Source organism: Gymnoscopelus microlampas (genome assembly GCF_963454915.1).
Source record: "Gymnoscopelus microlampas genome assembly, chromosome: 6".
In the NCBI taxonomy this organism is placed as follows: domain Eukaryota; kingdom Metazoa; phylum Chordata; class Actinopteri; order Myctophiformes; family Myctophidae; genus Gymnoscopelus; species Gymnoscopelus microlampas.
This window is the reverse complement of record NC_139943.1, coordinates 51,458,974-51,475,188: the sequence shown is the minus strand read 5'-3', so window position 1 is coordinate 51,475,188 and position 16,215 is coordinate 51,458,974. Positions and strand designations below refer to the sequence as shown.

The 16,215-nt window shown below is 40.8% G+C and overlaps 1 protein-coding gene across 1 annotated transcript in view; it reads left to right on the top strand.

Annotated features, from left to right (window-relative positions):
• The window catches only part of LOC311047897 (uncharacterized protein), a gene marked incomplete at its 3' end in the record, with an annotated part of 43,735 nt that overhangs the window by 13,784 nt on the left and 13,736 nt on the right, over positions 1–16,215 (top strand). Inside the window, exons 10-13 of the mRNA XM_084060846.1 lie at positions 13,683–13,715; positions 14,387–14,472; positions 14,605–14,712; positions 15,886–16,073. Coding sequence (XP_083916972.1) covers positions 13,683–13,715; positions 14,387–14,472; positions 14,605–14,712; positions 15,886–16,073 — 415 coding nt within the window. The remainder of the gene's footprint in view (positions 1–13,682; positions 13,716–14,386; positions 14,473–14,604; positions 14,713–15,885; positions 16,074–16,215) is intronic.

Genomic DNA, 16,215 nt, shown 5'->3' with positions numbered 1-16,215 from the left:
TTGTGAGATTGTAGATCAGCTATTTTCAGAATGAAGTATGTCATACGTTGAAAAAACGTACTCTCAAATAAGCATTTCAGGTTATCTTTACCATTTGCACATGTATTCATTGATACAGTCATGTTGTTTGCAATTCAACTTAAATTAAGTGCATCAAGTGAGGCTTGAACTGGCGACCTTGAGATTGTGAGGCATTCATTTAAGGGAGACGCCATTGGCCCAACAGACAAGTAACTGTGAAAAAGGAGATCACACAGATGATACAGTTTCACGCAAATAGCTGAAAAATCCTGGGTTTAAGTGTTTTTCAAACTGCTCAAAATTGCGGACAATCTAAGGGCGGAGCTTACTGGTCAAAGCGATAGATGTGTTCCTCAAGAGTCAAGGCACAAGTGTAAGCAAGTTTCACGACTTTCGGCCAAACGAGGCATGACTTTTGCCTGTTTAAAGTTTGCATTTAAAAAAAATTGCTATAGCGCCCCCCTTTGGCCAATTGGAGTGAGATTTGTTTCAGTGATATTTGGAATGACTCTCTACATTACTGCAACGTTTCAAAGAAATGTGAGTCTTGCATGTATGTGTTAGGGGCAGATGAATAATTTTCATAAAACTGCAATAGTTAAAATCTATTTCCTCCTGGGATTTTTGAGTAATCTGCACAAAACATTTTACACATGAATTTAGGACCTTTGCCGACAAAACAAAAGCGGCGGATTTTCCATAAGTGAAAAAATGCAGAAGTTATGAGCCAATGGCTGTTTTTCATATAATTCAAAATGGTGGGCGATCTAAAGGTCAGAGGTCAAAAGTCAGACCACGAAAGTTGTCGGGCATGAAGAGACGCATGTGTGTATCGAAGTTTCATGGTTGTAGGTCAAACAGGGCATGAGTTGTACCTGTTCAAAGTTGGCACTTTCAATTGAGTGCTATAGCGCCACCCTTTGACGAATGAGTGTGAGAATTATTTCTTGGTAGTTTTTCATGAGCATCTACCATATGGCCGAGTTTCGTAAAAAGCGTATGCACGGTTAAGCCAGAACTGGCAAAAACAAGTATTTTTCAAACTGCTCAAAATTGCGGAAAATCTAAGGGCGGAGCTTAATGGTCAAATCGATACGTCTGTTCCTCATGAGTCAAGGCACATGTGTAAGCAAGTTTCACGACTTTCGGCCAAACGAGGCATGACTTATGCCTGTTTAAAGTCTGCCTTTTCAAAAAATTGCTATAGCGCCCCCCTTTGGCCAATTGGAGTGAGATTGGTTTCAGTGATATTTGGAATGACTCTCTACATTACTGCAACGTTTCAAAGAAATGTGAGTCTTGCATGTATGTGTTAGGGGCAGATGAATAATTTTCATAAAACTGCAATAGTTAAAATCTATTTCCTCCTGGGATTTTTGAGTAATCTGCACAAAACATTTTACACATGAATTTAGGACCTTTGCCGACAAAACAAAAGCGGCGGATTTTCCATAAGTGAAAAAATGCAGAAGTTATGAGCCAATGGCTGTTTTTCATATAATTCAAAATGGTGGGCGATCTAAAGGTCAGAGGTCAAAAGTCAGACCACGAAAGTTGTCGGGCATGAAGAGACGCATGTGTGTATCGAAGTTTCATGGTTGTAGGTCAAACAGGGCATGAGTTGTACCTGTTCAAAGTTGGCACTTTCAATTGAGTGCTATAGCGCCACCCTTTGACGAATGAGTGTGAGAATTATTTCTTGGTAGTTTTTCATGAGCATCTACCATATGGCCGAGTTTCGTAAAAAGCGTATGCACGGTTAAGCCAGAACTGGCAAAAACAAGTATTTTTCAAACTGCTCAAAATTGCGGAAAATCTAAGGGCGGAGCTTAATGGTCAAATCGATACGTCTGTTCCTCATGAGTCAAGGCACATGTGTAAGCAAGTTTCACGACTTTCGGCCAAACGAGGCATGACTTATGCCTGTTTAAAGTCTGCCTTTTCAAAAAATTGCTATAGCGCCCCCTTTTGGCCAATTGGAGTGAGATTGGTTTCAGTGATATTTGGAATGACCCTGTACATTTCTGCAAAGTTTCAAAGAAATGTGAGTCTGCATGTATGTTTTAGGCACAGAGGAATAATTTTCATAAAACTGTAATAGTTAAAATCTATCTCCTCCTGGGATTTTTGAGCAATCTGCACGAAACGTTTAACACTTGAACTTTGGACCACTGCCTACAAAAATTTCCAACGGATTTTCCATAAGTGAAAAAATGCAGAAGTTAGGAGCCAATGACTGTTTTTCATATAATTCAAAATGGTGGGCGATCTAAAGGTCAGAGGTCAAAAGTCAGACCACGAAAGTTGTTCAGCATGAGGAGACGCATATGTGTATCCAAGTTTCATGGCTGTAGGTCAAACAGGGCATGAGTTGTACCTGTTCAAAGTTGCCATTTTCAATTGAGTGCTATAGAGCCACCTTTTGACGAAAGATTGTGAGAATTATTTCTTGATGGTTTTTCATAACCATCTACCATATGGCCGAGTTTCGTAAAAAGCGACAGCACAGTTAAGCCAGAACTAAGATTAGCCTTGAATTGAGAGGGAGCGAAAAACAATTCGTAATATAGCTGCAAGCAGCGATAATACGGGGCCAGTGAATAGAGAGAGAGAGAGACACATGGAAACGGAATAGATTGAAGAGAGAGAGAGTGACATGGAAACAATAGATTGATGAGAGAGAGAGATGGAAACATAATGGTTTGATTGGACATCTCAACCTACTGCCATTAACAGGATTCGAACTCTCAACCTTCAGACTAATAGGCTGCAACACTACCTATAGTGCTATAGCTTTGTCCGGGCTGATATTGTCTGTTGAAGATCATAAACTCTTGCCTTCTTTCATGAACCAAGCCCCTGTTTCACTAACACTAAGATCACTCGTTCACAAACCATTTACCAATGAAGAAATTGTACATCTCCTCAGAACCAAAACTAGTGAAAGTAGCCGATCTACAAGCTCACAAACCATGAAAAGTTGTGAGATTGTAGATCAGCTATTTTCAGAATGAAGTATGTCATACGTTGAAAAAACGTACTCTCAAATAAGCATTTCAGGTTATTTTTACCATTTGCACATGTATTCATTGATACAGTCATGTTGTTTGCAATTCAACTTAAATTAAGTCTGCATCAAGTGAGGCTTGAACTGGCGACCTTGAAATTGTGAGGCATTCATTTAAGGGAGACGCCATTGGCCCAACAGACAAGTAACTGTGAAAAAGGAGATCAGACAGATGATACAGTTTCACACAAATAGCTGAAAAATCCTGGGTTTAAGTGTTTTTCAAACTGCTCAAAATTGCGGACAATCTAAGGGCGGAGCTTAATGGTCAAATCGATACGTGTGTTCCTCATGAGTCAAGGCACATGTGTAAGCAAGTTTCACGACTTTCGGCCAAACGAGGCATGACTTATGCCTGTTTAAAGTCTGCCTTTTCAAAAAATTGCTATAGCGCCCCCTTTTGGCCAATTGGAGTGAGATTGGTTTCAGTGATATTTGGAATGACCCTGTACATTTCTGCCAAGTTTCAAAGAAATGTGAGTCTGCATGAATGTTTTAGGCACAGATGAATAATTTTCATAAAACTGTAATAGTTAAAATCTATCTCCTCCTGGGAGTTTTGAGCAATCTGCACGAAACATTTTACACATGAACTTTGGACCACTGCCTACAAAAATTTCCAACGGATTTTCCATAAGTGAAAAAATGCAGAAGTTAGGAGCCAATGACTGTTTTTCATATAATTCAAAATGGTGGGCGATCTAAAGGTCAGAGGTCAAAAGTCAGACCACGAAAGTTGTCGGGCATGAAGAGACGCATGTGTGTATCGAAGTTTCATGGTTGTAGGTCAAACAGGGCATGAGTTGTACCTGTTCAAAGTTGGCACTTTCAATTGAGTGCTATAGCGCCACCCTTTGACGAATGAGTGTGAGAATTATTTCTTGGTAGTTTTTCATGAGCATCTACCATATGGCCGCGTTTCGTAAAAAGCGTATGCACGGTTAAGCCAGAACTGGCAAAAACAAGTATTTTTCAAACTGCTCAAAATTGCGGAAAATCTAAGGGCGGAGCTTAATGGTCAAATCGATACGTGTGTTCCTCATGAGTCAAGGCACATGTGTAAGCAAGTTTCACGACTTTCGGCCAAACGAGGCATGACTTATGCCTGTTTAAAGTCTGCCTTTTCAAAAAATTGCTATAGCGCCCCCTTTTGGCCAATTGGAGTAAGATTGGTTTCAGTGATATTTGGAATGACCCTCTACATTTCTGCAAAGTTTCAAAGAAATGTGAGTCTGCGTGTATGTTTTAGGCACAGATGAATAATTTTCATAAAACTGTAATAGTTAAAATCTATCTCCTCCTGGGATTTTTGAGCAATCTGCACGAAACGTTTCACACTTGAACTTTGGACCACTTTCTACAAAAATTTCCAACGGATTTTCCATAAGTGAAAAAATGCAGAAGTTAGGAGCCAATGACTGTTTTTCATATAATTCAAAATGGTGGGAGATCTAAAGGTCAGAGGTCAAAAGTCAGAGTGTGAAAGTTGTTCAGCATGAGGAGACGCATATGTGTATCCAAGTTTCATGGCTGTAGGTCAAACAGGGCATGAGTTGTACCTGGTCAAAGTTGGCATTTTCAATTGAGTGCTATAGCGCCACCTTTGGACGAAAGATTGTGAGAATTATTTTTTGATCGTTTTTCATGACCATCTACCATATGGCCGAGTTTCGTAAAAACCGACTGCACGGTTCAGCCAGAACTGCGAAAAGTGGCAGAAGAAGAAGAAGAAGAAGAAGAAGAAGAAGAAGAAGTGACAGAATAATGCGAATAACAATACGTGTCCAGAGCAGAGCTCTGGCCCCGTAATGAAATGTTATTACGGGGCCAGAGCTCTGCTCTGGAACCGTATTGTTATTGGCAGTATTCTGTCACTTTTCTTCATTTATTCATTATTCATCTGTGCCTAAAACATACATGCAGACTCACATTTCTTTGAAACTTTGCAGAAATGTACAGGGTCATTCCAAATATCACTGAAACCAATCTTACTCCAATTGGCCAAAAGGGGGCGCTATAGCAATTTTTTGAAAAGGCAGACTTTAAACAGGCATAAGTCATGCCTCGTTTGGCCGAAAGTCGTGAAACTTGCTTACACATGTGCCTTGACTCATGAGGAACACACGTATCGATTTGACCATTAAGCTCCGCCCTTAGATTTTCCGCAATTTTGAGCAGTTTGAAAAATACTTGTTTTTGCCAGTTCTGGCTTAACCGTGCATACGCTTTTTACGAAACTCGGCCATATGGTAGATGCTCATGAAAAACTACCAAGAAATATTTCTCACACTCATTCGTCAAAGGGTGGCGCTATAGCACTCAATTGAAAGTGCCAACTTTGAACAGGTACAACTCATGCCCTGTTTGACCTACAACCATGAAACTTCGATACACACATGCGTCTCTTCATGCCCGACAACTTTTGTGGTCTGACTTTTGACCTCTGACCTTTAGATCGCCCACCATTTTGAATTATATGAAAAACAGCCATTGGCTCATAACTTCTGCATTTTTTCACTTATGGAAAATCCGTTGGAAATTTTTGTAGGCAGAGGTCCAAAGTTCAAGTGTTAAACGTTTCGTGCAGATTGCTCAAAAATCCCAGGAGGAGACAGATTTTAACTATTACAGTTTTATGAAAATTATTCATCTGTGCCTAAAACATACATGCAGACTCACATTTCTTTGAAACTTTGCAGAAATGTACAGGGTCATTCCAAATATCACTGAAACCAATCTCACTCCAATTGGCCAAAAGGGGGCGCTATAGCAATTTTTTGAAAAGGCAGACTTTAAACAGGCATAAGTCATGCCTCGTTTGGCCGAAAGTCGTGAAACTTGCTTACACATGTGCCTTGACTCATGAGGAACACATCTATCGCTTTGACCAGTAAGCTCCGCCCGTAGATTGTCCGCAATTTTGAGCAGTTTGAAAAACACTTAAACCCAGGATTTTTCAGCTATTTGCGTGAAACTGTATCATCTGTGTAATCTCCTTCTTCATAGTTCCTTGTCTGTTGGTCCAATGGCGTCTCCCTTAAATGAGTGCCTCACAATCTCAAGGTCGCCAGTTCAAGCCTCACTTGATGCAGACTTAATTTAAGTTGAATTGCAAACAACATGACTGTATCAATGAATACATGTGCAAATGGTAAAGATAACCTGAAATGCTTATTTGAGAGTACGATTTCTCAATGTATGACATACTTCATTCTGAAAATAGCCGATCTACAATCTCAAAACTTTTCAGATAGCAACGTGTTTCTGAGCTTGTAGATCGGCTGCTTTCACTGTTTTCGGTAGCGAGGAGACATACAATTTCTCTATTGGTAAATGGTTTGTGAACGAGTGATCTTAGTGTTGGCTTGGTTCATGACAGAAGGCAAGAGTTTATGATCTTCAACAGACAACATCAGCCTGGACAAAGCTATAGCACTATAGGTAGTGTTGCAGCCTATTAGCCTATCATGGGGCGGCCATAGCTGGGTGGTTAGTGAGCACGCCTAGGGAACCAGAGGCCCTGGTTGCCCCAGGTTCGATTCCAGGCCATCCCAGCATATGCGTCGATGAAATGAAATTCGTCCCTGAGCAAGACTCTTAACCCCTAATTGCTCACAGGTTCTCATTGGAAACAAGACCACAAGGACTTTCATGAACGACCTGTTAAAAGGAATTATCCTTATCCTAGTCCGAAGGTTGAGAGTTCGATTCCTGTTAATGGCAATAGGTTGAGATGTCCAATCTATCCATTCTGTTTCCATCTCTCTCTCTCTCATCAATCTATTCCGTTTCCATGTCTCTCTTCAATCTATTCCGTTTCCATGGCTCTCTCTCTCTCTCTCTCTCCAGTTTCCATCTCTCTCTCTCTCTCTCTCTCTCTCTCTCTCTCTCTCTCTCTCCAGTTTCCATGTCTGTCTGTCTCTCTCTCACTGGCCCCGTATTATCGCTGCTTGCAGCTATATTTTGTTATTATGTTTTGTGCCCATTATCCGAAAAAAAAAAAAAAGAACTGAACTGAACAATGACGATGGAGATTTTCCACTCTCACTCCAGAGGGCCACATTGCATATACTGTCGGGCACTCTTATCTCCGTTTTTTAACTTTTTCGATCTACAAGCTCAAAAGCTTGTAGATAATACTAGTCATTAAGCTACTAATATAGACTGAAGTAATTAAAGCGGGTCATGTTTGCATGTTTGGAATTATAACAGCTGAAATCAATATATCAGTATTCTGATATTAACCTGTGCATTAAGTGAAGGTGGGGGCCGCATGTGGCTCCCGGGCCGCCAGTTGCCCATGTAAGATGTAGAGCATATTGTCATCATCATGGACACCATGGAAGCTGTTTGTTTTGACTTGTTGTGTTGTTATGACCCTATATGGTCATTTATGTGTTTCCCTGTTGTTTTGTCCTGTGAATGTCTCCTCCCCCTCATTGGTATGGGGGATTAAGTGGTGCTGATTGGTTACCAGCTGGTGTGTGAGTGGTGGTTGGTTGTGGTTGAGTGTGAGTGGTTGATTACTGGGTGGGAGTAGCTGGTGATTGGCTCCTGTGAGGATGGGCTCAACTATAAAGCTGGAGGTCACCAGTCCTCTGTCTTTTTGTCAGCAGTTTAGATTTTTGTTAACATGGTATAGTGTATAGTCTTGGTACTGTGTGTGTGTGTGTGTGTGTGTGTGTGTGTGTGTGTGTGTGTGTGTGTGTGTGTGTGTGTGTGTGTGTGTGTGTGTGTGTGTGTGTGTGTGTGTGTGTGTGTGTGTGTGTGTGTGTGTGTGTGTGTGTGTGTGTGATGTCATTGTTGTTAATGAAAACCATAGGGAGGTGTTCATTCTCGAGGTCGGCTGTACTTTTGGTTACAGCTTAGAAGAAGCCTTCCTAACTAAAGTGCTAAAATATCATCAGCTAGAGCAGACCATCTCTCAGCTAGGCTACAGATGTAAACTTTTGGTTTTTATCTTTGGTAGTCTAGGACACGTGCACAAGTTGGTTGTGAGGGGCCTGCAAATGGCCGGCCTCTCCAAAAGGAGGGCTAAACAATTAGCAAGGTACTGCTCAATATCAGCTAATATAGGAAGCTGCTCAATTTGGAGGAGGCGTTATTTCCTTTACCTATGATTGTTGTCTGCTGTGTTCGACAAGTATGCCAACTTTTGTTTTGTATGTAACAATGCTCTGCTTTACATACACTTTGTAACTGGCTGTTTTCCCTTTGTCTGACTGCAATATTTCGTGTGTGTGTGTGTGTGTGTGTGTGTGTGTGTGTGTGTGTGTGTGTGTGTGTGTGTGCGTGTGCGTGCGTGCGCGCGCGTGCGTGCGTGTGCGCGCGCGCGACACAGAGGAGTCAAGGGTCAGATATATTTACACACAGCTTAGTATGGAGTCTAATATAACAGTGGTTTCATGTCAAGGACCCCAAAGTAATTTATATTGAACATATTTTGTGGCAGGGACCAAAAGTGTTGTTAAAATGATCTAAAACTGTTCCTAAATGTTTTGAAAATAGCCAATCTACAAGCTCACAATGTGTCACATCATGCAGTATACACACTATTATACACACTGTACATTATGATTTTGGCCATTGCTTAGAAATAACAATTAGAAGGTTAAAAATACAGGATACCAGTCATATGGTTAATAAGCTGTTAAGACGTTTTGTTTGTTTATTTATGTTCTAGTATAGCCCAGTAGTTCTCAAAGAAACCAAATGGACCCTTAAAGAGTCTCTAACTCAGAGAGTGTATATGTCACAGGGAAATTGGAGAACCAGGGAAATTGAAAAACGGAGCGCTCGTTTTTAGGCGCGGGGCTTCGGGGCGAGGCGGCGTGATGAGGAGGAGGAGGAGACGGTGCCGCGAGGCGGGGCTTTGATGCGACGCGGACCTGGCTTTTGTTGTTCCCCCCACATAGCAACCAGGAAGCTACGCTAGGGGAACGCTGAACACGCGTTCACACGCGAACGTGATAATAGTTATTGTCCATGACGGAGGCGCGCCGACTCAGCAGAGCTTGAGGCCGAGAAGCAGGGGTTTTGTGGAGGGGGGACGCGGGGGAGCGGCGCTCCCTCACTTCTCTAAATGCTGAAAGATATATTATTATTTTTGTATGAAATTTGTATGATTTTTATTTCAGAGCTCCCCCACTTCCAAAATTAGCACTACAACACTGCCGAGGAGGTGCGCCCTCGTGCCTCCAGGTGCGAGTGCCCGCGCCGACCGGCCGATGCTCTGCTAGTCGAATCAGTGCCGTCCGAGTTGTAAACCGATAGGGACAGAATAGATCTTTTCATGGATCACTATCCGTGTGTGTGTGTGTGTGTGTGTGTGTGTGTGTGTGTGTGTGTGTGTGTGTGTGTGTGTGTGTGTGTGTGTGTGTGTGTGTGTGTGTGTGTGTGTGTGTGTGTGTGTGTAGGGCTTCATATCTGACTCCAGTATCTCTGTCAGAGCATAGTCGAATCAGTGCCGTCCGAGTTGTAAACCGATAGGGACAGAATAGATCTTTTCATGGATCACTGTCCGTGTGTGGGTGTGAGGGATAAACTAAAACAAATGTTAAAAGCCAGAACACAATAAAAGTATCTTAACCCTTTCACGCATAACGGTCACTACAGTGGACAGCTATTAAAATGTCATTTTCTATTATAAGAATAGGTTTTGATGTCAGAGTTGCATACTAGCCTATACAGGGGACGCTAGAGCATCACCTCAATACTGCCATCCAGTGGCCAGGTGTTTTAACTGCAACATAATTTTTTCAACATCCAAGATGGCTGACATAAATGTAAACAAGCCCAACAGCTCAGGAATATCTGTCCTTTCCTTCTAAAGTAGGAGACCCCTGCAGGTAAAACAAATATTTTTACATCAAGTAACATCTAATAAGCACTATAGTTGTGAAAAATTCCAATTATTGATTTTATATTGGGAGGAAATTATGATTGATCATCTGTCCACTAAATTGGACTGCATGCATCACTGGCTCTATTTCAACTACAATTCATACTTTTGCTGCCACAGTTTGCTCTTGAAAATGCTTCATCTGCAGTAACCTTTTTGGATATAAATCAATGTATTCATGTTATTAGAAAGTAACCTGCATTGTTTGTATAAAAAATAATATTTTGTGCATATTTTTTTTTACATTATGTGAGTACATTTGTGTCTATTTATATTTTGTAGAGGTCATGTGCAGCTCATTATAGACCTAGGCCTACAGGATAGTGGAGTAACTATTATATGACTAAAGTGAGGATGAAAAATAAGGATAAGCAAATATGATTAGCAGTGACGGTGAAGCTCAATGATGATGATAATACAAATACTACTACTACTACTACTACTACTACTACTACTACTGCTGCTACTACTACTACTACTACTACTACTACTACTACTACTACTACTACTACTACTACTACTACTACTACTACTACTACTACTACTACTACTACTACTACTACTACTACTACTAATAATAACCTATTTGAACCTACAAGGGAAATTCAGTTTTGACCCAAGTGGTCAGACTTGAGCAAAAACCTAACTGTGTGATATGGTTGATTGAAGTAGTCTCACCTGGCCTGAGTCAAACTAATTGGACTCACAGTGCCTAACTCTGAGTCCAATTAGTCCAATTAGTTTGACTCAGACCAGGTCAGACTACTTCAACAAGCCATCCCCCATCCCACACAAACAAAAACAATCCCCATGGAGCTATTTCAATTGATTGCAGTTGTAATAAAAACTGTTGCAGTAGGTTATCAGCAGTCATTACTGTTGGATCACATAACATGTTGCCTATCCAATCATTTTGGCATATAATCCTTTTTGCTAAAATGCACAGAGAAAGAAATATTATTTTGTGTGTGTGTGTGTGTGTGTGTGTGTGTGTGTGTGTGTGTGTGTGTGTGTGTGTGTGTGTGTGTGTGTGTGTGTGTGTGTGTGTGTGTGTGTGTGTGTGTTTATTTTTTGCATCATCAGGCTATTATTGTGGGTAGCCTACTTGTGTTGTTGTGGAGTGGAGCTCTTGCTATAACAAAGTATAGGCCTATAGTAGTGTCATTACTGTAACCTGGTATCTGGAATGTGATGCTGTTGCTGCAGGGTAAACTATATAGGTAGCTTATTTAGTATAATAGATTTCTTAGCCCCCCACCCAAAATCACCACCAGCCGCCACCATTATTTTGATGAACATTTTCTACAAAAATAACAGAGGACATTGTGAGTAACTCTCCCAACACTCTCTTTCAGATGTATTTCAGTAATACAGTCTCATCAGTTTTACTGACCTATATCCTGTACTATATCGCTTCACCAAGTCCATCTTGTATGAACATTGGGAAACACATTGCAGTGTCCAAGGCACCCCTGAGACCAGGTTTGCCCCTGGAAACCACTGGCCCCAGCATACAGACACAAAACAATGCAAACAGATGCCATGATGTTGCATGCACAAGAACATTCAAGTACATCTGCATAAAATGCTTGCAGGCTTTGTGCCCTAGGTGCTTAGTCAATTTAGTTTGACTCAGGCCAGGTGCGACTACTTCAATCTAGCCTGGACTAGTCTGGCCATGCCAGGCTAACTTCAATCAGCCATCAGCCATCACACTAGGTTTTCACTAGACAGTAAGCACTCATGTTGGTGTTCAATTTAGAGTTATTTTGGTTTTCACTTGACAGTAGAAGCACTATTATTTATGCGTTTTGTGTTTGTTGAGCCAAGGAGTCAAGAGAAAGTTAATAAATAGTATTAGAATATGTTAGAAATGTGAAAATTTTAGTTTTACAGCATTACAAATATATTTGATTTGATATTATTAGATTTTTATCATTTTATTCATTGGTTCTATTTTATCCTTATTCTTTTCAGTTAAAAACACAAACGCATGCTGTCCTCCTGAGTGGACAGGTCAATAACTCCTTAAAAAATTGTTGTTTTAAAAAAAATAAAGTGCAGTTGTTATATTTATGTCTAAAGACACATAAAAACACTTTTTTTTTCTCAGGTTATCATAATTCATGCGTGAACATCGGGTGCCAGAGGTCTATTAAAATATTATACGTTCAGTGCCTGCATTTCTTCCATCCACTTACGTTATACGTTTCGTGCTGTAGAAGCCCCGACGCGGAAGTGCATGTAAACAGAGCGTGCGTGCGAGACGGCGGACGGTCCCGACTAACGCCTGGAACAATAATATTTCCAACGCGATCCTCCATTGCTGAGTGATGGAGTTATTAAGCTTTTAGTCAAGGAGATAACATTGGAAAGGCCGACCGGAAGGATTTTTGACATGGATCCACATCCGGCCTCTCCTTCTCAGAAACTCCTTGGATTATCCCAAAGTTTCATTTTAGCGCCTCATGGAATGGAACCAAATGGACCCGTAACGGTCCATTTATACACTCTCAGAGGGTCTCTATAGTCTATACTGTATGTGTTTCAGATACATTTATTAAAGTAATTTTATACTTGGTCTGCTCTGTTTTCCCTCTACACCTACACCTCTTTGCCAAACATAGCCGATCTACAAGCTCACAACGTCTGGCAGTGTGAGGCGTTGTAAGTTTGTAGATCTGCTATTTTTGGTTTAAGTTCTCTTCAGAATAGGGACGCTATAGGGTTCAAGTGGTTAAAAAAAAAAGAATCCTATCACACAAAGATTTGGCGGGCCCCTTGTAGTAACTCTGAGGACCTCCTAGGGGTCCCGGACCCCCTGTTGAAGACCCCTGCTTTAGGCTATTCTGTTTTCTAAGTATGGCAGTATTTACATGCAATAGATTGTTAGATAGAATACTTTATTGGCAGTTTTTTTTTTTTTTTGCGAAAATCACGTTAGGCCTATTGTGTTGCATCAAGTTTTATGGAGTTGACAATGTTCTTTTGGGTGTGGGGGGGGGGGGGGGGGGGTGAATGTGTATAACCTACTGGTGCTGTGAGGGGGTTTAGGAGGTGAATGAGACACTAACAGTGAATAACAGCAGCAGTGGTGCTGCTGATGATGTTGTTATGAGAAAGCAGTGAGGTTCCATGCATTATCTCCGGAGAAAATGATTTCACCCCTGTTCATCTGTGTGTCTGTGAGCAGCTAATCTCCGGCACTGTTAGACTGATCGGCGTGAAACTTTGCACTCACTCTCCCTGCAGACCTGTTATAGCGCCACCAGGAGGCCGATTTTTGCAGAGCACATTTTCTGATATTACTACAGATTCTTTCCAAACATCAGATAAATCGATACAAATGATGGATTGGCTACGATTGGCTTCCAAAGTTTGTAGGATTGGGACACAGAAGATGGCACAAAATGCTGCATTGTCTGATTGCTGTGAAACTTTGCACGCATCCATACATGTTATATTATGTATTTATGTTATAATTATCTTGCTCATTGTCTTCATCAGTGAGTGTTGAACTCTAGGATCATCAAAGTACATGTTAACTTTGTAGTCACTCTTAGCTCTCACAGGAAGCTCTGCAGCACAATGTCCTTTTATTGAGGCCACTTGACCTCCTGAAAACTTCTCTCATGTTATTGGACAACCAGCTGTTACACTGAAGCTCATTTAGTTTTTTATGTTTCTCCTCAGCTCTCCAGAATGAACCAACACACAACACAACAGGTAAGACTGTCTGTCTGTCTGTCTGTCTGTCTGTCTGTCTGTCTCTCTGTGTTTAATTAAATCGCAGCCCCTTAAAAACATCCCTCTAAAACTCTGCTCATATTCTAACCAGTGAAATATGTAGATATTTGTATTTAAAGTGAATAAAAGGTGAGTCAGTAAATACAGCAGCTTCACTGTGTCAGTGGTGTGTTTGACAAAGAGAGGAAACACATCCCAACCTTTTAAACATGGTGATAAATAAGTTTATATTTATAAGGTTATTTATGTATCAATATCATGAGCGTATTAACCCATTAAGACCTGAGGCTGATTCTACAAATGTCTTCTAAATCAGTAGTTCTCAAACTTCTGCGTGTCAAGGACCCCCAAAATGATATGTATTTGGCCGCGGACCCCCATCTGAAAATTATTTGTGACAGGGACCCCCAGAAGAGAAGATTTGTGCTAAAAGAAATCTGAATTATATAATTTTTTCAAACACTTTAAAGATTTTTCAAAATAGCAGTTTTACAAGCTCGCAGCGCAACATAAAGTGACACACTGTGAGCTTGTAGATCTACTATTTAAGAATAGCTAACGCTAAAATCTAAAATGAAACGGATGCTTTCCCAGTTCTTGTATATTTTTAAAGGTAAACCAACTCAAATGTAAGATCTCACTTTCTCCAGAGGTGGAGCCCTTCCTCATCGTATCCGCTCAGCACAGGCTGATGAAGATCAGCTTGGACGGCTCCAGCTCCACAAAGCTCAAACAGGTGAAAACCATTAGACATAACAACACATCCTATGTAATCCTATACAATATTCTACACACACTGCTTTTGACATGCTGGAATGTATTCCTGTCTGAGACTAACACAACTGATGTGGTGTGACAGGGCTTGGAGTATAATGTGTGGGCTCTGGACTTTGACTATCAGCAGCAGATGATCTACTGGACAGAATGGGACCCCCCCATGATCAGTCGCATGCACATCAATGGCAGTGACGTCCAGGTCAGTGTGACAATGACAACGATGAGGATGAATGACAGGGAAGAGAAACTGAATTCAAACTACTTATAGTTCACATGTAATTCAGAGTACTTATGCTTGTATTTAAAATACTTTGTGACATCAGTGTTAACCCATTAAACTGGGAACGCATCTGTGTTACCACTTAAACCATTATTTTATACTTTGGCTATTCAAAAATAGCAGATCTACAAGCTCATAGCACGGCACCGAGTGCCGCGCTATGAGCTTGTAGATCTGCTATTTTATAAAAATTGTGAAAATATGTGCAAATCTTTGAATATATATGTATATTTTTTGTGTTGTATTCACCTGTTTCCTAGGCTTTTCACTTCCTGTGTGTGTTCCACTTCCTGTCGATTTGATCCAATGATATCCAATGAAATCCGACAGGAAGTGGAAAACACACAGCCTAGGAAACAGGTGTATATGTAACATTTTTAACTCAAATATTTGCTTCGGGGGGGTCCCTGGAACAAAATATGTTTTGTTGGGGGTCCTTGACATGAAAAGGTTTGAGCACCTGCACTGATATATTGCAACATAAGTTAGACATAAGTAGAATCCCCAGAAGCAAAGATTTGAGTTAAAGATGTTAGCTTTAAAAATATATATATTCAAAGATTTGCAACCATTTTCACAAAAATAGTAGCTATACAACCTCGTAGCGCGGCACCGAGTGCCGCGCTACGAGGTTGCATATCTACTATCTGCTTTGCTCTGGTCTTAATGGGTTAAATATAAAACCATAAAACAGGGTGTCTGGTGTTTCAGTCAGTTAGTGTACAGACCATGTGCTTCTTGTGAGCTGTGAGGATGTGAGTTTGAATCTGACTCCTAGTCTTGTCTCACATGTTTCTCCTCTTTCTGTCCTTGGTTTCCTGTCTCTCTACACCAGGGCTTCACAAACTGTTACATGACAAGGACCCCAAAATAGCAGAACTACAAGCTCACAATGCGTCACAAAGCGACACATTGTGAGCATGTAGATCAGCTATTTTCAAATAGAAATGTTCAAAATCTAGAATATTTGTGAAAAACTAATGAAAATACTCTACACTAACCTATATAAAACATAATTGTAATAATTGCATTAAAAAAATAAAAAAATAAAATGGTGAGTATATTCAGAGTATATGTATGGTTGATTGACAGATCCTTCACAACACGTTGATCAGCTCTCCATCCAGTCTGGCTGTTGATTGGGTGGCAGGAAACCTGTACTGGTGTGACAGTGGCAGTGACACCATAGAGGTGTCCAAACTAAACGGGTCGTACAGAACAGTCCTGGTCAACACCGGCCTGGAGGAGCCAGAGGCCATGGCTGTGGATGTACGCTATGGGTAAGAGCACTGTGGTGACATCATGAACCTCACACTGTGGTGACATCATGAACCTCACACTGTGGTGACATCATGAACCTCACACTGTGATGACATCATGAACCTCACACTGTGATGACATCATGAACCTCACACTGTGATG